The following is a 22,350-nucleotide window of genomic DNA, read 5'->3' as shown; positions in this document are numbered from 1 at the left end:
TTTCAAAATAAAAGTCCTTTTAATGCGTAATAATTTTTCAGTCGGACTTCTTATTAAGAAACAAATATAATAATATAAACGCGTTGTAATGTAAGAAACCTACCTTAGAAAAATAGAGATTGTTCTGAAAAGTATAAGAATAAAACGTAGCTTTATAGCTACAATACCAGTTAAAATATTTGGTCAGACCTCTTTTCATTTCATGTGTTTGCTTTCATTCTATGATTTTTTTTTACAGCTATATTTATCTGTTTAATTAGTCAAACACGCTGTATTGGTTTGTCGAGTAAGAATACTATTACATTCTTCTGTGCTTATGACAGTTAAGAGTTTTAACCATTTTTTGCACCTGCTTTTTTTCACCTCTACTCTAAATAGTCTGTACCTGAATCAGTAAATGTTGGTACCTTTTTCCTCAAATTCCAAAACAATATATTATTTGTTTACAACATTTTATACAACGAATTATTTTGTAAACAAAAAGTGTTAAAGAAACCAGAATGTGTTTTACACTTTAGATTCTTCTTAGTACCACATTAAGCTTTGATTTGATGGAATTTCCTCAGTGTCTTCATGAGGAAGAGTCACTTGGAATAGTTTTCTCAGCGTCTTGAAGAAGTTACCGGAGGTGCCGAATAATAGTTGCTGCTTTTCCTTTATGCTGTGCTCCAGAAAATCACCTAAATCAGAATATCAATCAAATCGCCCATCTCAGATGATCAGGTTAAGGTCAAATTAATTTAAATTCAAATTTAGCTTAAATTAAATTAGCTACGTAATTTAATAATTTTATATATGTACCTTAATTTTTCACTTGTCTTTAATCTTAAATTACAATGTAGAAAATAAATTAAATTAAGAAAATAATTGAATGGTAAGGTGTGTCCAAACTTTAGACTGGTGCCGCAGCTAATTTCACTATTATAAGTATGTATGAATGTATATTCCCTATATTCCAGCAGGTGGCGGTAAATTCCTACAAGACGCCAAACATCAGCGAACCCTAGAAGAAACAAGATGGACTCGGGTGAGGGGGCTGTGAGAGGGGTCTTCACCTGCGAGCTGTGTGAATTATCTAGTCCCTACACTTTCTACGGTCAGAAACCCCCAAATACCAGAGGCATAGTGTAAGTATAACATTAATAAAGACTCTTAATTAGCCAGCGGTGTTTCAGTCAATCAGTTTTACCCCCAAATATCTGCATAATTCAGTTGCTGGTCTGTGAACAATGTCAAAAATTGAGCTTGGATTTCTGTACAGTGATGAACAGTGGTGGGAAAGGGCACCAGAAGAATTTTTATTTGTTCTATAGAATGATAAATAAACCAACCCATGGATGAGTTACTAAGTTTGTTTCTGAAATGTTAATAATATATACAGTATCTGCCAAAAGGTTGGACACATCTTCAGCAGCTTCACTCTCCTACTGTCTTGCGACACTCTCCTACTGTCCTGCAGAGCTCTTTAACTGTACCGCGGAGGTTTTTAACTGTACCGTGGAGGTTTTTAACTGTACCGTGGAGGTTTTTAACTGTACCGTGGAGGTTTTTTAACTGTACCGCGGAGGTTTTTAACTGTACCGCGGAGTTTTTTTTAACTGTACCGCGGAGGTTTTTAACTGTTTTAACTGTCCTGCAGAGCTTTTTAACTGTCCTGTGGAGCTTTTAACTGTGCCGCAATGTGATACATTGTGTCTTATCTTAGTTTTTTTGAGACGACTTAAAGGGATAGTTCGGGATTTTTGACATGAATCTGTATGGCATCAACATGACCAGTGTCGTGCATTCTCACTGACTTACCCCCGACCATGTCCGCTGAGCGGAGTTCTTGTCCAGTATTGTCCGAGCCGAAAGTAGTCCGGCATGTTTGCTGGGGTCACGAAACGAAAGCGTTTTTCTTCCCAAAACAGTACGAGTGCAAAAGAGTGATTTATTTGCATAACAAAAAACGGTGTCTGCAAAAGTCACGCCTCATTATCACTGGGGCACTACTTTCATTTTGGATCAGTGCGCATGTCATTCTAACTGCGAGCAGCGCACTAGTCTTTCAGATCATTGGCTGCGCTCAGCTTAAACCAGCAACGCAAAGAGCAAGCTTTAGAGAGAAGTTTATCGGCTTTTATAAGCTTCTTGAACACAGATTTATACATTTGTATGTGTGTGTGTTAAAATGGTGCGGACTTGTGATTATCCAGGCTGTAGCAACAAAGATGTGGCTGATTCTCCGCACAGTTTCCATCGTATCCCCGTGACTGACATTGCTCTCAGGCAACTTTGGATACTTGCAATGGGCTTCCATGTGGACACCAAAGTGGTGAAAATGAAGAAGCTTCGTGTTTGCGGTGCGCACTTCAGCGAGGATGACTATGTTTCTCCATGCCCGCTGTTGTTTGTGATGCAGGCAGCAGCTGGCCCGCCGACGTCCTCATCAATTGACAGGTTCTGTATCTCGGGCATAACTAAATCCCACTCGTGGCAGCAGTAACATTCCACCTCTGTCGGCATTAGTTCGCACTTCAAACAAGTGCACCAGGATTTGTCAGGATCGCAGCAGCAGCGGCTCCAGCTTCGGTCTCAATCATTTCTCTGTCCACCCTCTCTCTTTCTGCACGATCCAATTCGATTTGGGCAAGTTCCTCCTCAGTATACTCAGGCTCATAAAGATACCCCCTTGGCTCTGAGCGGAAATCAATATATTCCTCGTCGCTCTCGTAGTCCGACATGTTCACGAACAGTAAACAGTGAAATCGAAACCGTAGGCTAGCTGCCAGGTTGCGCAATCGCGCGCACTGATCCAAAATGAAAGTAGTGCCCCAGTGATAATGAGGCGTGACTTTTGCAGACACCGTTTTTTGTTATGCAAATAAATCACTCTTTTGCACTCGTACTGTTTTGGGAAGAAAAACGCTTTCGTTTCGTGACCCCAGCAAACATGCCGGACTACTTTCGGCTCGGACAATACTGGACAAGAACTCCGCTCACCGGACATGGTCGGGGGTAAGTCAGTGAGAATGCACGAAACTGGTCATGTTGATGCCATACAGATTCATGTCAAAAATCCCGAACTATCCCTTTAAGACTTATGAGATAATTCCCCTAGATTTGACCATCAAATCTATTATATAATATTTCCAGTGTCATAATACAAAATATCAAATATCAAAAATAGTATGACTTTAAATTAATAACTAATATGGACACAGGTAACGACCTTGTTCATGTCTGCACACACATTACATGTGTATTTAGCCTAATCTCACAGTTATCACACTCATATATCTCTTTTATATTCTATATCACATTCTGGTATAATTATATTTTTTATTATTCATTTTTTTCTGATGTGTGTGTACTTATGTGTGTCTGTATATAAGTTCCTGGAACAGTCTAATTAATATTTTTTTTTTTTTGCTATATTCTCGTTTATTATTGTTTATCTACATTCTATTAAAGTCTAAATTAGTCTAAATTAAGTCTAAAAGTCTAAATTTTAGTTAAAGCATTTGCACAGCATTTTGCTTATTTTTTTCTTGGTAAATTTTCTTTAAAAATAATCAATAAAATCTAGGTGTTTGCGTTACACTTAAATTCATAAATCAGTCATCATAAATCACCATCATGAAAAAAAACGTATGTGCTTGTTTTGGGCTCTGAATTACTTAAATAATGTAAAATATCATTTCAATTGCTGATATTTAGATTTTTGCAGTGTAGGTATGAAACGATTTCAGTGACACCGTTTAATTTGTGGTCTTTTGATAGAGCCTATTCTATTGCTTATTACACTGTTTTTCAATCCTGGTCTTTAAGGGCCACTGCCCTGCACATTTTATTAATTGTCATACTTTGACAGCCCCACATTAACACAATAATTGACAGCTGATTGTCTGGTGTATTGGAAGCAGGGACAACTCCAAAAACTGCAGGACAGTGGGCCTCCTTGGCCAGGGTTGAGAAACACTGGCCTATTCCATCAAAATCCCATCACTGTGTACTTGTATTAGTTACAATTAGGGTTGTGCCGATGGACAATATCATATTATTTATTATTATTATATTATTATTATATTATTATTAAGATATAATTATTTATATCTAGGTTACAGCTTGTCTTCGTTTTTTTTCTACATGTCTGTATTCATTTTAAACATTTCATGTTATTCACACAAATATAATACGCCTGCTAGATTTCTATTATTATTACAAAAATAATTCACATATTTATTGATATTTAATCAAGAGATATCAGGCAAAATGCGCTGCGCCGTGCCTCTCTCTCTCTCTCTCTCTCTCTCTCTCTCTCTCTCTCTCTCTCTCTCTCTCAGCGCGGAGCTGAATTCAGAGCGAGGCTAAAAATAAAAACTCAGTTTAGTTAAATAAATTAAGATGAGTGAGGACCTATAAATTGAATCAAATATAAAGGATAGGTTGAGGTTTTGGTGAGCTGTTTCAATTATTTGAAACTGAAACAGATATCATTCTGCGTACTATTAGATAGCCTTTGATTGTGTTTTAAATGAGTTTTTATTTTATATTAATTATTTTTTTATTCATTTTAAATATTTTTAGTATTTTATTGATCAAACTTTTTTTGGCTATAGCGGCGTTGGCTGGTCACCTGAGCAACTACTGTGCTTTTAATCCTCTCCTGCTGTAATAAACAGTGGGGAAACCACTTTTCTTAGGTTCTGGTTAAAACTTTTCCCGCTGTGTTCTCAGAATTAAAGAGGTATAGCGAGAGATCAAATGTTACTGGGTGAAATAGTAATAGACACACAGTTTATCAGCATGATTACTGTATTTTAAATCCTCTGAATTCACAGCAACACCTGCACTCATCTCTGCATTTCATCCACCGAGGTAAACATGTTCCCCTGAACTCCTAAAGTAAACGTCAAGCAAAATGACATGATACATCTACAACAATATTGTAATAACTTAACTTTGTTTAATAAGTGTTGGATAACTGCTTGCCACGTCTGCATTGTATAATTTGATTTAATCTGCTTTATTAGGTCTACAAAAAAACTGCAGGACAGTTTAAAAGTTCCACAGGACAGTTAAAAAACTCCACGGTACAGTTAAAAAGTTCCACAGGACAGTTAAAAAGCTCCACAGGACAGTTAAAAGCTCCACAGGACAGTTAAAAAGCTCCACAGGACAGTTAAAGGGCTTCGCAGGACAGTTAAAAAGCTCCACGGTACAGTTAAAAGGCTTCGCAGGACAGTCGTTGAGCTTCTCGGGCCAGTTAAAGAGCTCCGCAGGACAGTACGTGAGTGTCGCGGGACAGTACGTGAGTGTCGCGAGACAGTACGTGAGTGTCGCGAGACAGTACGTGAGTGTCGCGAGACAGTACGTGAGTGTCGCGAGACAGTACGTGAGTGTCGCGAGACAGTACCTGAGTGTCGCGGGACAGTAGGTGGGTGTCGCGAGACAGTACGTGAGTGTCACGGGACAGTAGGTGGGTGTCGCGAGACAGCAGCAACAGGACAGGGACAGTTTTTGCTCTTACTGCCTCTCCACATCTTCTCATTCAGTGAAATTACTTTTTTCATGTTTTCCTACACTGAACACCGAAGTCACCTAGATTATAAGAAGGATAACATAAGAAATAATGTGATAACTTAAACGTGTGAAACAAACCAAAATACTCTGGGAAGCATTTAGGTGCTCTTATTTTGGGAGCTGTTAACTTGCAGTTTCTGAGGCTGGTAACTCTGATGAACTTATCCTGTGCCACAGAGGCAACTTTTGCTCTTCCTTTCCTGGTTTGGCCCTGATGAGAGCCAGTTTCATCATAACATTTTGATGGTCTTTGTGACTGCACTTCTGGATCCTTCGAAGTTCATGAAATGTATCCAACTGACTGACCTATTTATTTTTAAAGTATTTTTTTTCTTGACTTAGTTGAGGAGTTCTTGCCACAATATTGATTAGAACATTACTCATATATTGCTTTTCACTGTATACCAACACTACCTTTTCACAACTTTACAACTGATGCTTTTAAACACATTGAGAGGTTCAGCACAGCTGTTAACTGAAAGCCATTCAGTAGTCAGGCTTTTTTTAATCTGATGTGGGCAACAACAGGAAACCAGTGTAGAGAAAACAGTGTAGCAGAGTGACATGGCAGAAATTAGGAAGATTAAAGATAAGTCATGCTTCAACGTTCTGGATCAGTTGCAAGAGCCTGCTTTCACAGATAGACCCGTCAGGACAGAATTGCAGGATTGAATGAGCACCTGGGTGGCCTCTTTAAAGAGAACAGTGATACTATTATCTATTTAATTAGTCAAACACACTGTATTGTTGCTAGGTATATGTTGAAGTGCTGGTCTCTGTAGAAAACGGCATGAGTAAGTACTGTTGCATTCTGGGCTTATAACCATTTTGTGCACTTGCTTTTTACCTCCACTGTTAAAAAACAGTATCTGAATCTGTAAATGCATTTCTCCTCAAATCCCAAAGAAATATTTGTTTACATCCTGGTGACAATTGGCAATTTTATTGTTTAGTTTGGCAGTTTTCCTGTGGCTTTTATATTGTTCATAATAATAACAGACATATATTGTATCGATTGCATTAAAAACATTGTGATATAAATGTTTGGCCATATCTATAGGGCCTTTTTCCTGTGGCAGCCAGGAAACAGTGATTCTTAAGAATCTTTATCAAGGATCTATTGTTTATGGTGTGTCCCTAATTTAATAATAGAGAAAACTTGACACATTGATGGAGTGAACCTAGGAAAATGCTGAGCAGCAGTTTTTTGTTTAATTATTAGCAAATATTGACCCTTGTATTTGAACCTTTATGGGTAACCTTGCTCATGACCTTTCACCTCTTGTTAAGCGTGGGTCACTAAAGTCACTGCCCTCTTGTCCTAGCCCTTTTTGTCCCAGCCAAGAGACATACAAAGAAACCTGCCAGTGAGATGTGACAGCATGAGTGTATTTATACTCTTACCTGTCTCTCAGTTTGACACCTGTGCAAACGATTTGTGTGTGTTTTGTCCCTCAGGCTTTTGGAGGAGTGCTATGGCATGCGTGATCCCTTCAGTCCAGAGAAAGAGAAATTCCTAGTGTTGGGGTCTAAATGTTGCCTGTGTAACAAGATTGTGTGTGTCGGCACGGTAAGTACTAAGAAACTTAATTCCCTGAAACTGTTACCTGTTTCCAAATATATGTGGACAGTGACGTCCCTTCTAATGAATGCATTCAGAAAGTTTAAAGTGTCCCCATGACTGACAAATTGTCTAGTCCCTGTAGAGTATTGTGAAATACTGCCAATAGAATCTGACTCTAAGGAGCATTAGAGGGTTATAAAGGTCCCAGCATTGAGCTGTAAAGCAGTGGAACTGACTTTTCTGGAGTGGAATGGAGAGTTGAGTATATATATATTCCTAAAGCAAAATTTAGTAGAAAGCATTGTGGGTGGTAGAGACAGTTACTACAACAAAAGCGAGACAAACTATTTTCTTTTGGCATTTTCCTAATTTTAAAAGAAACAGTGATTAAGCAGGTGTCCCAATAATTTGGTTTACAGGTGCATCTTCATGATCACTAACATCCCAACACTCTACAGTTTAAGTTTAGGTTTTGTAATTCATGCTTTAGGTTTTGTAAGTCACCCCAATACCATGCAATATGTATTATCTGTGTATTCTCTTCTATACAATGACAGGATAGCTATCATTACATTTCTTCAGCACATAGTATATACATTTTGAAGTTAAAATAGTGGCAAATGTTAGCCGATTTTCTCATATTGTTTTTTTTTTCTCTTCTTAATCCAGGAGTGCAGCCTCTTCTACACCAAACGATTCTGCTTACCATGTGTGAGGGAACACCTGCACCAGTTTCCGGAGCAGATTCAGACAGAGCTGGCTAAGAAAAAACCTACTCAGAAATCTTGATGTTCAACACCCCTGTTTTGTTCAAAAGGACAATTATGACACACTGGATTAAAAAAACACTGGCTTTTCAATCCCTTGTTTTGAGGTGCTTACAGAATTAAAGCTTTCTTTTTGGATGAAGTCTAAAGAGGCAGCAGTTTTTGAGCCAAACCTGCTTGACAGATGGACTCCAGAAGATGAATGACAACAGACATGCGGCCAAGTGTGCACGACAGTGTGTTTGTGGAGGCTCTGTGGATGTGGCTCTGACTGTGTTGTTACTTTATGGGTTCAAGTTCAGCTTTTTGTTGTTTCAAAGAACAGCCTGCTGGATGACGCATGGGTCACATCTGTTAAGAATGTAAGTGAGAAGTGGCTTGGCTTTCCTCTGAAACACACATCTCTCCTGCAGCTCAGATCCTGTTTGCATTCAAATAACATGTAGAGATGCCCGTGTGATTGATGGCGCTGAGGAGCATCTGAGGCACTGAGCTGAATTGTCACTGTTGGAAATAAACTAGAAACTTATTTTGGTTCTGAAAATCACAGCTCATTTTGGGACATCTGGTACAGTGTGAGATCAATATCAGACATCTCATATTAAACATATTAAAGTGGATTATCTATGTTTAAGAAAATGTTGAATTTGTGTGTCTGCTGTTCTACAAGACATATGCTCAGTTCTTGATGCTCTTAATGCCAAACAAATTAAATTCTTATTTATGCATCAGTAGTTTAGCTTCCCTCGTTAGGTTCAGGTATTTTGGCTCAAAGTGTTTTATTAGCAATAAGCAAGTCAAGTGATTTTATTGAAGATCCTGTATAAATTGCAATTAAATTTTCTTCAGGCCTGTGGTGCAATACACAACTGCAGCACTTTACACAGAGCATCAGAGTTTAAATACACAGACATATCAAAATATAATTACCACCACATTACATGTCAGTCATTGGCATAACAATGGTGTCCAACAGATCATTAATGCCAGAAGGACCTTTGTGGGGCAATCTGAGGAACCTCAATACTCTGCTTCAATTGCTCACCTAAATTTAGGTATCCTCCAGCTTAATATCTTAATATTTTAATATGACTGTCCACAATAAAGATATAGGATACTTATACAGTGAAAAACTAAACAGGACAACCAGACAATATGCAGATGTACACAGTATATGCAAACGTTTGCCCTCAGTTACAATGAATAGATAATGCATAAATCTAACAATTAATTTTCTGTTTTAAGAAAGATTACTTTCATTTCAATATTTAACAGTTTTGATCCAGAAATGTCAATGCATGGTCAGAACCCCTTTTGCACGTATTCTAGCTTGTAAATACTTGTTTTTGAGTTCTTAAGTTATTAGAGATTTGAGCTAATGCCCCGCCAATCTTTAAATATGCCTAAAATGTGAAAAAATATTTGTTTGTCTTTTGAAAATCCGTTCATTGAAACAGAAACAGGCTTTTTGATGAGGGGTACCCAAACTTTTGCATGCTACTTTATGTGGATTAGGACAAAGTAGCATTTAAGTGGAAGCATGTCAGTCATAGCAGCATTTAAGGATTTAAAGCACAGAGTCAGTGATGTTTAAGTGCATTTATGACAGCACATAAACCATGTTCATTCTTAAAACACTGTAAAAAAAAGTAGTTACATAAAATTACATTAGACATTGTGTGAAAATGTGTAAACACTGAAACAATATAGAGTAATGACTCTTTTTTTTATGTTTGAAGACATCTCCAGCGGTGTAGAATGGATGGAATCCTTAAACAAAGCTAGAAAAGGGTTCATAACAACGTTTTTAGCTTTAAAAAAAATCAATAACAAGGAGTGAGTGTTGTATATCCAGCCCTAGCCACTAGATGTCAGTGAAAGTATTTGTGTTGACGGTTTCCAGATCAAAATGTTTCTGGAGTGAGGTGAAGAGAGCAAAATCATGAATTATATTATTTACAAAAAAGAAAATAAATTTAATACAAATCAAGAAAGCTTTGATTAATATTTATATATAACTTAGATAGGATGAATTTAATAAGTTTGCTGTTGCTAGTTCACTTTGAAAAAAGACAGTCAGTCACTTAACCCTTTCAGACACATTCCTTTCAAAATGTCAGATTTAGTCATTAAATTATAACAAATCATTAAATTAAAACAGATTTGGGGTTCAAATCTGTTTTAGAGAAATGCCTGTCGAGAAATGCCTGTGTATAGCGTGTCTATTAGTAGTGGCTCAGTTTGTGAATTACATTCCTGGCTGTAGGGGAAACTTAATGCTGCTTTAATATTTGTGTTGTAGTTTATTTTTAAAATATATGTTTAGTGTTTTTAATGTCCTCTAGGCCTAATTGTACTATGATTGGCTCATTTTTTACCTTTGCCCATGCTCTTGCACTTGCTCAAAATATTTAAAGAAGTTAAAGGCCCAGTCACCAACTTGGCTTTAAAGACGGTTGCCTATAAACAACCACAGCTTTACCAGTTTTACAAGTAATGTCGCTTGTGTTAACCATTAGAGTCGTTACATGTCTTGTTCATTAAGTCACATACTGGCTTATTCCTACACCAACCATCAGGTTTCGCAACAGCAGTTACCCATTATTGATATGCATTATTAGATTTCATAATTGCCTCGTTTGTCATTAAACTGATTCTCAACTGTTGTGGTTGTTTTTACAGCTCTTATTAATATGTCACTTTTGTTGTGATTTATGTGAATAACACCATATTTAAAAGTGTACATAATCAATGTTGCACACAATATAATATATATTTTGTTATTTTGTACTATATAGGAGATTTATTCTGTCAGTATTATTGGAAGGCATCCCTCATATAATTGCACGTTTTAACTATACCTGCTCTTGTTGCATTTTGTTACATTTTGCACTGCAAACATTTTAACAGTTATTTATTTATTAATTTATTTTATAATTTCATCTTGAGTTGGATGTGTGTAAGTACTATAGTAGTAGTCAGTTTTGCCATTAAAACGTATTAGCATTACAATGTAATAAATATAAGATAATTTTAGTAACAATTAAAAAAATACAAGAAGCCACAACAAAACACTCTTTCACACATTCACCCAGACTCAGCACACCAAGAATAGAAAAGGATGAGCTCATATGATGAGATATTTCAACACTGTGACCTTCTGAAATTCATGCAGGCTGTTTCTAGGGAGTAAAAAAAACTGCAACGCCAAAGAAAGGCTACTGATATGACTCGGGATCTGAACTACTTACTGATAGTTACAAAGTCTACCAGAGATAAGCTAGTTGCCAACCATGACCTCACTGTTGGCAATAAAAAGTAATGAGTTTTATACACTGAGCATGGCAGAAAAAAAACCTCATTAAACCAGGACTTTTCAAAGCAACAAACAGAGAAAATGAACATTTAATGTAGTCTGCTGGAGTCCGTCATGCAATTGCAAATGCCTCTCTACTGGACATGTAGTTATTTACGTATGGGGTACACTGCTTCATGTGCTTGTACAGTTTTGATAATTTATGATTTGCATGTTTTATTTTTTTTTGTTATTTTTGTTTTAAATGTTACAAATTCTAAAGTTTTCTTTTTACTGGTAATAATTTAATTTTGGTATTTACATTCTTGTGTAAACATTTTGGCAACACCTTTCTGAACTTCCATCAACATTACTGGCAGGTTTTTTTTTATTTTTTTTTACATTTTTTGTTTATTTTATGACTGCAGATTTCATGTGCTTTAAGGTTTGCTGACAAAACTGTTCATTAGTATTCAAATTCACGCTGTGATTTTTGCATGGTTGTTTATATAAAATTAACTTCCCTTTACTTTTTTGAATATTGATGCCAAATTTAAAATTGAATTATATATAATTTAGAACTATTTTTTATTGAATGTAAAACATTTATTTACAGCATTTTAATTGTTAAAATGGATGGAACAGAATAGAACAGACCTGCAGAAGCAAAAAAAAAAAAGAAAAAGAAAAGAAAATTAAGGAGCGACTTCTTATCGTTAAAAATTTAAACCCTATCCAGATAAATCTTTCCATCAGGATAGAGTGAATTTATTTAATTGTGGTTGGATGAAAAGTATAAACATATACCATTACAACACCCTTTTGTGTTTATACAATCCATCACACCTGCACATCACGCCCACACTCCAGCAACAACATAGCAGACGTATGTAGCCAAGTATGAAGGTGATCTGTGCAGAGACTCAAGAGAACTTGAGTGAAATATCCCAGTTAAGCTTATTTGATATATTTACATTGTACTAAAATGCAGTAATTTTTGATTAGCATATTTTGAAGCTGAAACAGGTAGGGAGCCTAGTCCATTAACATTTTAATATAACATTATAGTCATTATGGCTTTTAGAAATATGTGTTTTGAAAATAGGACCCTGTGGCTCAGTCTAAGCTTTTGTAATCAATTAAATTTTTTCCCCTTTACATAACCTTTACTTTTATATTTTAAGTAATTTAAAAAACAGTACTTTATACTTTTACTTAAAAAAGTAAAAAGCTTGAGTTTATACTTTAACTATTAAGGTATTTTTTTAACTCTAGTATACTTCTATGTACAGAGTAATGAGTGTGAATAATTTTCACACCTTTGTGTAAAAAAAGTCTGCGTGCAGAAGCCGTAACTCCCCGTGACCTCTGTAGTGCACTATATAGGGAGTGACTGCAGGGCGCCATTTGAGATCCTGCCCTCGGTTCCTTTTAAGAGATGGGCGGCGCCCGCGGAGCTGCACCAATGAAAAGCGCTGTGTTTAAATAGCCATCGCTGTCAGAGAGCCTCTTCTTTTCACTTGCTGTGCTCGCGATCGCCATATTGGGCGCTCGAATGACTGTGCCTGGTTTTCTCTCGGATTTACTACGAGACGGAGCAGATAGGAGTGTCTTGTTCTGCGCTGCGCATTTTTACCCTACGTTTTCTTGCGTGTGCGCGCGCACCAGCTGCTCTCGTTTTTCCAACGTTTTCGCTTCTTTTTCTTTACTGTCGTTTTAAATGCTCTTTTTTTGGATGCGCGCTTTTCTTCTTCAGCGTATTTGCGAATCGCTCGGCTCTGACGGGAGGAGCGTTACGGTTACGCGTTAAATTGCTAGTTAGTCGTCTTGTGTTTGCCTTCATAGTTCGCGCGAGCGCACGGACTTGTGCAGCTGCTGCTGCTGTTGTTGTTTTTGTTGAATCATTCTATACTCGTTCAGTTCGCATTTAGTTTCTGGGACCCAGTTTTTTAATGTAGAAAAAATGTCCGATGTGCGCCTGTCTAACGGAAGCCCCCCGCTGGAGAGGGTGGACGCGAGGCTCGCGGACCACACGAGGCTCCCGGTGCGCAGGAACCTGTTTGGCGGCGGAGCTGCACCGGACTCGGCGGAGTTCCGGCGGGACTGCACCGAGCAGCTGCGGGAGCAGGAGCGCGCTTTGCGGGACAAGTACAACTTCGACTTCGCGCGGGACGAGCCGCTCGCCCCCGGGCAGTTTGTGTGGGAGGCGATGGACGGGAGGAGTGTGCCGGACTTTTACAGCAGGCCGCCGCGCGGATCAGAGCCCGGGCGGAGCGGACGGAGAGCTCCGAGGCGCAGCAGCCCGAGCCCGAGTCCGAGTCCGCCTAACCAGAGCGAGGAGGACGTAGACGGAGGCGGTGGCAGTGATGGAGGTGGAGGTGGTGGAGGTGCGGGAGTGCGCACGGAGCGCACGGCTGCGCGCTCGGACTGCAGGGGGGTAACGAGGAAAAGACGCTCCACGGAGCAGCAGGGTAATCAAAACTAACTAATCTAAAGCTAGCCAAATAATTATTTTATAAACGGGCATAAAAAAAATGGTTATACAGTTAGTATATGCGAGGGGGAGTTACCTTAATAGAAAACAACACGTTTTTCTTTTGTTATGTTGCATCACTTAATGTTGATAATTGAAATAATAACCTACAACCTTTAACCAACCTTAATTTAACATTCTCTCATATCGGTTAGCGTTGAAGTTCGAACACTTAATCAATTACACTTAATGCTTTTATGTACAAAAATATATTTGTTACTATTTAAATGTCCCATTCTGCAATACTAGAACACAGGACAAGCTATAGGAATTCTTCTATAAAAATAAAATACACATATACACATTCAATATAAGTAAAGTTAAAGAGAAACAACAATATTGAATGCAAAACAAACAAAAAAAAAATCGAAAACTCTTTTTGCTACATTAATGTCTACAGCTATTGGACTTAGCAGGCTATACGTGCCACACGTTGTCTATGTAGATGAACTGCTGTTAAAAACAAACAAAAGCAAAAAATTAAATGAAATAATAATAATTAAAGCTTGCAGGCATTTTGCATGCCATTGCTGCCTCTACTTTTTGCAACTAAAAAAGGAGGGAAAAAAGAGTAAGGGGAAAACATTGCGTGTACCATGCGCCTTAACACATGCACTAAGTTACTCTGCATTCAGCTAGCTAACTACTTTTTAAACCAAAACACTTGCCATTTAAAAGCAGCTGTTATTTTGATAAACGCAATAGTGCACGTGCCAGACAGAGAGCTAATTGCATTTCTCCCTCCTCTTAAAATCAGATGGAGCCAGTCAGAGTAAAAGAGTGAACGGGAACAGTGATGCGGAGGAAGCCAACCACTGTCCACCAGAGCAGACCCCCAGAAAATCACCTCCTCCCAACACGTAAAAGCGAGGCCCTGTGGGAGCAAAGGTGAGTAACGTTACTTACTATCTGTTTACGCACTAAGCTGCTGTGCGCAAATAATCACTGAACACTGCAGCACATCTGTGCTGTAACTGTAGTGTAGTGTAGTATACCTATCGCCACAGACAGTCATTTCAAAATGCTTTTGTACGTAGTAAAAAAAAAAAAAAACTAAAACGTAGTGTACTTGTATTTTAAAACAACTGTTGCTTTACTTGCTTTAGCAAACCTGGACCAGAGCGTTCAGATACTGTTTCTACTAATTATAGTGAAGACAGAACTCACACACACTCACAAGACTAATCCCTAGTATTACTTTTACTGCATAAAGGAGATTTGCAAAGAAAGTCTAGATTAATGTGCAAATAGTGCAAAAACATTTACCTTTTATCCTAAAAGCTGCCTTTCACGTTGTAAACAAAATGCCTGTGCAGTGAACAACAGTGTAGTAAGACGTCATGAACACCCTGGGTGTGTATATGTGTGCGAGTGTGTTTGTGTGTGTCTGTGTGGGAGGGTGCTAGAAACATACTCTCCAGCCTCACGCACGCATGCAAACATCTGTATAGTGGCTGTGTCATTTATTAATGCTATCCCTGATGACTTATTTTTTGGAAATAGACAACATCATCTGCTGCAGAGAGCTTATAACACCCTTCATAATGTTTGTCGCATAGTTTGCAATGTCTCATAGATGCAATATTAATGTACTGTAGTCTTAAAGTGTCTGAAGCAAGTCAGAGCAGTTGAATATATATATATATATATATATATATATATATATATATATATATATATATATATATATATATATATATATATGTGTTGTGATAATTTTTTTTTTGTGGACATAGCAACAGTGCGGTCTATTTCCTATTTCCCATCTCACTAAAACACATGTTGTTCTTCTGTTCCCCGCAGAGATGAAGAATGTGTGTGTTTCTCCATCACAACCTTCGAGAGCTTTATGAAGTAAACGGGGACCGCAATGAAAGAAAGAAAGAAAAAAAGAAAAGCGCACCGTCTTTCCTAAAGGATGTGCGAGGCAGTAGAAGCACTGAATTTTTTTACACTAAAGTTTTGGCACTCAACCGAATACAGTTGCCTCAAAAGCAGACGATGTAGCAGTGTGCAATTGTTGTTTTCCATTTTTTTTCTTTTGCTCAGTCTTTACTACCTATGTATATATTCTCATTTTATATGTAGCATATTTGAAATATAACATTACGATGGAAAAAAAAATCATTTATATAATAGTGACTTGAAGAATTGCTGTGCAGTTTTCAAAACAACTCCCAATAATACTATCCCATGTTTGCTCATATTTAGGTAAGTTCAGACCTAACTTCTCAATGTTTTCAGGGTTTAGCTTATCACTTAGATCAGTCTTAAAATTTATCATGCATCCGTTCTGCACGCTAAAGACATCCTGGGCACCCAGAGGTAGCATAGAAAGTTCACCATTGAAAGAGAACTGGAGTCTGGTGCTGATAAGATGTGACCTAAAGATAAAGCATAAAGATTGTGTTTCGGTATTAGCAATAATATCACAGAAGTGTGCGTTGGTACTTGATTCTGCAATGTTGATTTAAAACTCTGCCAAAGTTACAACAGGGATATTCCTTTTTTTAAGGGTGTGGTCATACTGTTCTGATAGTGTTTCTCAGTATTATTTGATCCCTGGGTTATTCCACTATTTCTAATGTTTTTGAAAGTTGCCTATGAAAGAGAACCTACTGAGTAAATAATTATTACAAAAAGGAAAATGGTTAATTTTTATTTCAGTCACTTTTGTGTATTTCTCACTGTGTAGCAAAGTACTTATATATTTTTAAAAACACTGGGCAATGTATTTTTAATACAGCAGTAGTCCACAAATCCGGTCCAATGCAACCACATCACGTGGCTGTCATGTTGAACATGATGGGCCACTACGTCCCAAAAATATTTACAAAAAAAAAGACGTTACACTGCATGTGTGTAAAACTTTGAAGTGTACCTGTGTATATTGCTTTGTAAAAACACTGAGGAAATTATACTAACTTATTTATGTTAAGCTTTTTTTTTTGTTGTGTATGACTATCCAAAGTGGCATTTGTGCATTTTTTATAAGTTTATTATTTTCCAGATTTTTTTTTGTTAATAGAATTTGTTGCAAAGGTTGCAAACTGAGCCTATACAATACAAATGATATGGATTTTCTATTGCTTGTTTAAAGAGATGATTAAAAAATCATGAACACTCTTCATTTGTGTCTGCTTTGATTTGCATATTAAAAAAAACGTAGTCTGCAGCTTATGTTTACAGAGGTAAATATAGCATTTAGTGTTCAGTTTGCACTGAGATTATGCAAACTTTGCTCTCAGACAGGGTGCTCTGGGTTAAGGCCCATTAAGGATCAATACACAAACATTTCCAATAAAAATCGCCCACTGTGTAAACAGGTCTCTGGAAACACTTGGGATTGCTCATCCGAACTTGAGCTGTGAATATCCAGTAAAGCTTATAATGCATGCTTAAATAAAAAACATTTAGTAACAAATCAAGCTGAACATGCATGTTTGTTAATACTGTACATTTTACAGTGTAATGCTATTTTATTCTTTATTATTCACTTATTTGATGCACAAGTTTAGTTTTTCTAACTGTTCATTTAACCTATGTGTATTATATAAAGTTATGATTAAAAAGCATGCATGATTAACACTGATTTCTGCATATCATCCTACTTTTAATACCACTGAAATATCCGTATAGTTGTTTACATGATACTCAAATGTTCCTTTTGTTATATTTTGGTGTAGTTTTAATTTAAAGTAGTTTAAAATGCTTTTGTGTACATATATGCTATGCATAGTCTTGTTATTTGCTCAAAAGTAACAAGTACGCTCCCTTTGGACGCCATTCAGACTTGCGTGTGCAAAAAAAACTTTCCCTACTCCTGCTTCGATTGAGGAAAAACAAGGACACGTCCCATGAAGAAGAAAAAACCGACGAAAAACAAAAAAAAAATCCAACACGATAAGATTACTGACGTTCGCTTTGTCCAATCAGAAAATCAGAGAGAAAAACACACCACTCGCTGCAGCCACTCAGATCGCCTTTCACTGCTGTCAACACAGCAGACCTGCGCGCTGTTTTTCCCACCTGTATTCGGGCAAGCACCGCCCACATCACGCTATGGTTGGCTCCCGCGTATTCTGCGTCCTGCACTTTGATTGGCTGGCAGTTCATACTCGCACTCAGTCTACCTATCAGCGTTTGTTTTCAGTCGACTGCTTTACTTATGGATAAAGAATTGGTGTAAACATGAGTATTTAAGGCATTTAAATTTAGAAAATGACATGAGAATGTCATGAGTTTTTTTAAACATATATTGTGCATTCATATTGTTTAATAATATTTTTTTTAGCAAATAGGCACGTTTTTGCTTATGTAGACAGAGCAAGTATCTTTGACACTAATACATATGTCAAAATAGATGTAAACATCGCAGTGAACTTAATTTTGAGTATTAAAAAGAATTTAAATTTAGAAAATGGCATTACAATATATATTTTTAAACATATATTGTGCATTCATATTGTTTAATAATTATATTTATTTGCAAATATGCATGTTTTTGCTTATGTAGACAAGGAGCAAGGAGGTTAAAATTGTTGTAGCTATTTTTTCAGGCTTTTAAACGATATTTATTTTTTAATACATTTTATCCACTGCACTAATAAATATGTAAACATAGATGTAAACATCGCAGTGAACTTTATTTTAACGATCTTTATTTAATCTATTATTTTATCTATAAAAAAAAACACAATTTGCGAAATGCTGATGAGTGTTAACTACCAGCCAATCACAGCGCAGAGGCGGTCATACCGGAAAACGGGTGGTGAAAAATACCCGTGGCTGTCGTCTACGGTACACGGTGTTCTTTTCGTCAAAGTAGCACAGCAGCGTCGAGCTGGCTCGAACGGTCAGATTTCTGTTTTTTTGCTGATGCTTGCAGGCGCGCTGATGGTCTGCGTAGCGAAGTAGCGCCATATCGGAGACTCTAAAACCCGAAATAACCCCTGGAGAAAACTGGCTAAGTGTAGCATGATGAAATCAAAGCTGGTGTTGCAGCAGCCAGCGGTTAATAAGAAACGCATTAACGCCAAAGTCAACCATGAATATAGGTTGTAACTGCACGTACACGTAGCAGCAGCCTGGTTTAGGAGAGTCAAGAGTCAACAGTGCCTGACTGACTAGAACTTTTTTCTCATTTTTTTCTTGTTTCTTTTCTTTTTTTTCCTCTTCCTGGTGTGCAGTAAAACAAAGCAAATACAGCTCCAGAAAAAAGAGACCACTTCAGTTTCTGAATCAGTTGCTCTGATTTTGCTATTTATAGGTTTATGTTTGAGTAAAATGAGCATTGTTGTTTATTCTATAAACTATACACAACGTTCCTAACAAATTCCAAATAAAATGTTGTAATTTAGAGCATTTATTTGCAGAAAATGAGAAATGCAAAAAACAAGTTCATATTTATAAAGTTTTAAGAGTACAGAAATCAATTTTTGGTGGAATAACCCTGGTTTTTAATCACAGTTTTCATGCATCTTGGCATGTTCTCCTCCACCAGTCTTACACACTGCTTTTGAATAACTTTATGCCACTCCTGGTGCAAAAATCAAACAGTTCGGCTTGGTTTGATGGCTTGTGATCATCCATCTTCCTTTTGATTATATTCCAGAGGTTTTCCAATTTGGTAAAATCATAATACTTATAATTTTTAAGTGATCTCTTATTTTTGTCCAAAGCTGTATTTGTGTATATACATTTCCAGTTATTTTACATGTATGTCTGTACATATTTGCTACATTATTTATTACTACATCAATCTACTAGCTTGAGGCCTATTAGATCTACCATACAAGGGGAATACATTAGATTTTTCACAGAATCATCCCTATAAATAAATCCTGCAAAAAATTAAGCAGTTCAGCTTAGTTTGTTAGCTTGTGATAATCCATCTTCCTCTTGATTATTATATTCCAGAGGTTTTTAATTTAGTAAAATCAAAGAAACTCATCATTCTTAAGTGGTCTCTTATTTTTTTTTCCACAGCTGTATACTGTTGTTTATAGTAAAATAACCAGAGGTAGGTTAGTAAACTAACAGAGGTAGTACTTAGTCTACGTGTATTCTTCCTCAGGGAGCCAGGTTATAGTCTGAATATTGTGTAGTTTAGTTACCTCAAAGCTCACAGCTGAATAACAGCAGAGGAGGGTTCAGGTTAATATGATAGGTGTTAACAGCAGTAGTATAGTATAACACAGACCTCCACCAGAAGGCTATGGCACAAGTACTGTATATAAGAGCTGAAGTACTCAGAGGAGACAGCTGTAGTGGAAGCGGTTGTTCCATTCCTGGCCGATGTGGGACAATACATAACTACTTAACTCAGATTTCAACCGAGGAAATAACCTTCATTAAAAACACCAGTGCTGAACCGAAAGCAATATCACACTACACAACTTAAAGTAAAATACACCAAAAGCAATGTCACACTACACAACTTAAAGTAAAATACACAAAAAGCAATATCACACTACACAACTTAAAGTAAAATACACCTATTAAAAAAAAGTCAAAACACCCAAAATCGTGTATAAGCTAGGCTGATGGCAAAATTTACATTAACACCTAAGCTAAAAACTGTCAAATGGAATTTCTTATTATTTTTTTTAATTCACACATTTTGTGTCACAAAATCTTTCAACTTTTGATTACAGACAGATTTATATATCTTTGTCAAATATGTATATTTTTGGTAATTTCATTGTATACGTCTGTATATTGTCTCTTTTAACAGTCCAAATTATTAAAAAATAGATTGAGTGACCTTTGAAAGTTTCTGGTCGGCCAATTACCAAATTAAGAAACCTACATATGACTATTTTTAGGTGCCTGTCTTTACAGTTGGTCCCTTTTTTGGCACCGAACACAATGGGAAAATCCAAACCCCAATACAACCAATGTAAAAATCTGGGAAGATGCGAGCATTACACTGTTCATAAGGAATACACAAAAAAAGTCCAAAGCCTGAACTAAGAATGCATTAAAAATACATTAAAGTATTGTGAGGAGTTTGTGCTATACTAAGCGTTTGATTCAAGTTAAGTAATTACATTAATAAAAAAAAATACATTCTGAAGAAAGTTAGTCTAATAGCTAGAATTAAAAAATAAATAAATATTAATAAAAAGCTCTTGCACGTACTTTACCGCACAGATGTGTCGTCATAAAAGTGTGCAGAGTTTTAATTCTGTATGTAAACAATTGGCCTCAGCTGTAAATCCTGGCAACATTTACAAAAAAGACTAGGCCTCAGGATTAGGCTGGATTACAATATGAATCTATAATGTGATAAATCACATAATACTACTGTTATTATCATTTACACTACATTTGGCAGACGCTTTTCTATAAAGCATAACATGCTTTTCTAAGCGTGTCTTAAATATTGTCAGTAATTACCAGCTGCATGTTTCAATAAACTAGATATATTGCAGAACAGTATGTAAAGTGTTTACAATAAACTTAACTAAATACTTAAATGACAGTATTATGTATATGTGGCACTGTTGTTTTTTTTTTGTGTTCCAACAAATATATGATACATGCATTATAAATAAATGCTAGGCCCGCTTCAGCCCTTAGTGCCAAAGTACTGTAATTTCATGTAGTTTTATTTATATATGTAGGATTTTCTTTTTACACTGATCTGAGATCTGTTTCTCTCAGCATGGTTATGAGTGTGGTTTGAATCAGAAATGCTGGCCACAGAACAGGTCAGTGTAACAGCTATGGGTTATGTAACATTTTTCGTAAAAATTCCTTGGATGGGAAATATTGTGGGCTGAAATATTAATATGTTGTACACAATGTCTCAGGCATGAGGTAACGCACTTATAACAATAGAATAACATTCTGTGGGGACAATTTTAAAGACATTAAACAGCTCAGATGTCTGGAACCTATCACGACAACTGTGAAAAATTCTGACTCGGCAATGCATCAGGGGAACAGATAATTTCATTCTAATCCCACGCTAAATGATCGTTTACATGCTAGTAGGCATTTACAGTAATTTTGCAGACATTTAAAAAAAAAAAAAGTAAACTTTTTTTGTGCTTTAGTTCTGAAAGGCCAGGTTAGGGGGCTAAAAATGGTTAAACTGTAGAATTTATTCCAAATGCTCAATTAGAAACTTACATTTGCAATAATTATAAGCCTTAATATGGAGTTTTTTCCTGTTTGAGGTTTTGATGGCTCCAGAGCCTACCTTTAATCATTAGGGTCAAAGCGAGAATATCCCCTGTTTAGTATCCCATTGCATTGCAAGGTTTCAAATACACAGCAAAAATAAAATACCCATAAAACACACCAAACTTCTCACTACTCAGCAAAGAGAGAATTAAACCCACAGCTTTTTTAAATGGCCTAAAATAACTGTGTTCAAAGCTGTGAACTATTCATTATCCCCTACATTTGAAAATACAGACAACTATACTTTTATAGAAAACAAATTTTGACAAGGTAGTGACTGATATCAGACAACTTGTTAGGTGTGTGAGCACATTGCTGTGTTTAATTAACAATCAGAACATCTATCTTACTCAGAGATGTGCATAATTCTTGTAACCAAACTATACAATTCACACTAAGAACAGTAAGTACAGATTTGTACTTAAAATGGTAC

At 36.6% G+C, this 22,350-nt stretch overlaps 2 protein-coding genes across 2 annotated transcripts; both read left to right on the top strand.

Annotated features, from left to right (window-relative positions):
* The first annotated feature begins 636 nt into the window (after positions 1 to 636).
* On the top strand, positions 637 to 10,562 carry cdpf1 (cysteine rich DPF motif domain containing 1). The gene is made up of 4 exons (XM_007232276.4): positions 637 to 723; positions 960 to 1,127; positions 7,024 to 7,135; positions 7,799 to 10,562. The coding sequence occupies exons 2-4, from the start codon at positions 1,018 to 1,020 to the stop codon at positions 7,916 to 7,918; spliced, it is 342 nt and encodes a 113-aa protein (XP_007232338.2). The 5' UTR covers positions 637 to 723; positions 960 to 1,017; the 3' UTR covers positions 7,919 to 10,562.
* A 2,123-nt stretch (positions 10,563 to 12,685) lies between these two features.
* On the top strand, positions 12,686 to 16,852 carry cdkn1ba (cyclin-dependent kinase inhibitor 1Ba). Its single transcript, XM_007232275.4, has 3 exons — positions 12,686 to 13,662; positions 14,482 to 14,612; positions 15,528 to 16,852. Exons 1-2 carry the CDS (start codon positions 13,155 to 13,157, stop codon positions 14,586 to 14,588), a joined length of 615 nt encoding a protein of 204 aa, XP_007232337.2. The 5' UTR covers positions 12,686 to 13,154; the 3' UTR covers positions 14,589 to 14,612; positions 15,528 to 16,852.
* Positions 16,853 to 22,350: the final 5,498 nt, after the last annotated feature.

The sequence above is a fragment of the Astyanax mexicanus genome, chromosome 2 (assembly GCF_023375975.1).
Source record: "Astyanax mexicanus isolate ESR-SI-001 chromosome 2, AstMex3_surface, whole genome shotgun sequence".
In the NCBI taxonomy this organism is placed as follows: Eukaryota; Metazoa; Chordata; class Actinopteri; order Characiformes; family Acestrorhamphidae; genus Astyanax; species Astyanax mexicanus.
Note: the sequence above shows the minus strand (reverse complement) of the source record. Positions and strands in the feature narration are given on the sequence as shown.

What these genes read in the sequence shown, in the direction of transcription:
- cdpf1 (XM_007232276.4), top strand. Translation starts at nt 1,018, where the DNA reads ATGGACTCGGGTGAGGGGGCTGTGAGAGGGGTCTTCACCTGCGAGCTG. An exon ending in CCAAATACCAGAGGCATAGT is followed by an intron (nt 1,128 to 7,023) that starts GTAAGTATAACA and finishes TTTGTCCCTCAG; the next exon opens with GCTTTTGGAGGAGTGCTATG. An exon ending in AGATTGTGTGTGTCGGCACG is followed by an intron (nt 7,136 to 7,798) that starts GTAAGTACTAAG and finishes TTCTTAATCCAG; the next exon opens with GAGTGCAGCCTCTTCTACAC.
- cdkn1ba (XM_007232275.4), top strand. Translation starts at nt 13,155, where the DNA reads ATGTCCGATGTGCGCCTGTCTAACGGAAGCCCCCCGCTGGAGAGGGTG. An exon ending in ACGCTCCACGGAGCAGCAGG is followed by an intron (nt 13,663 to 14,481) that starts GTAATCAAAACT and finishes TCTTAAAATCAG; the next exon opens with ATGGAGCCAGTCAGAGTAAA.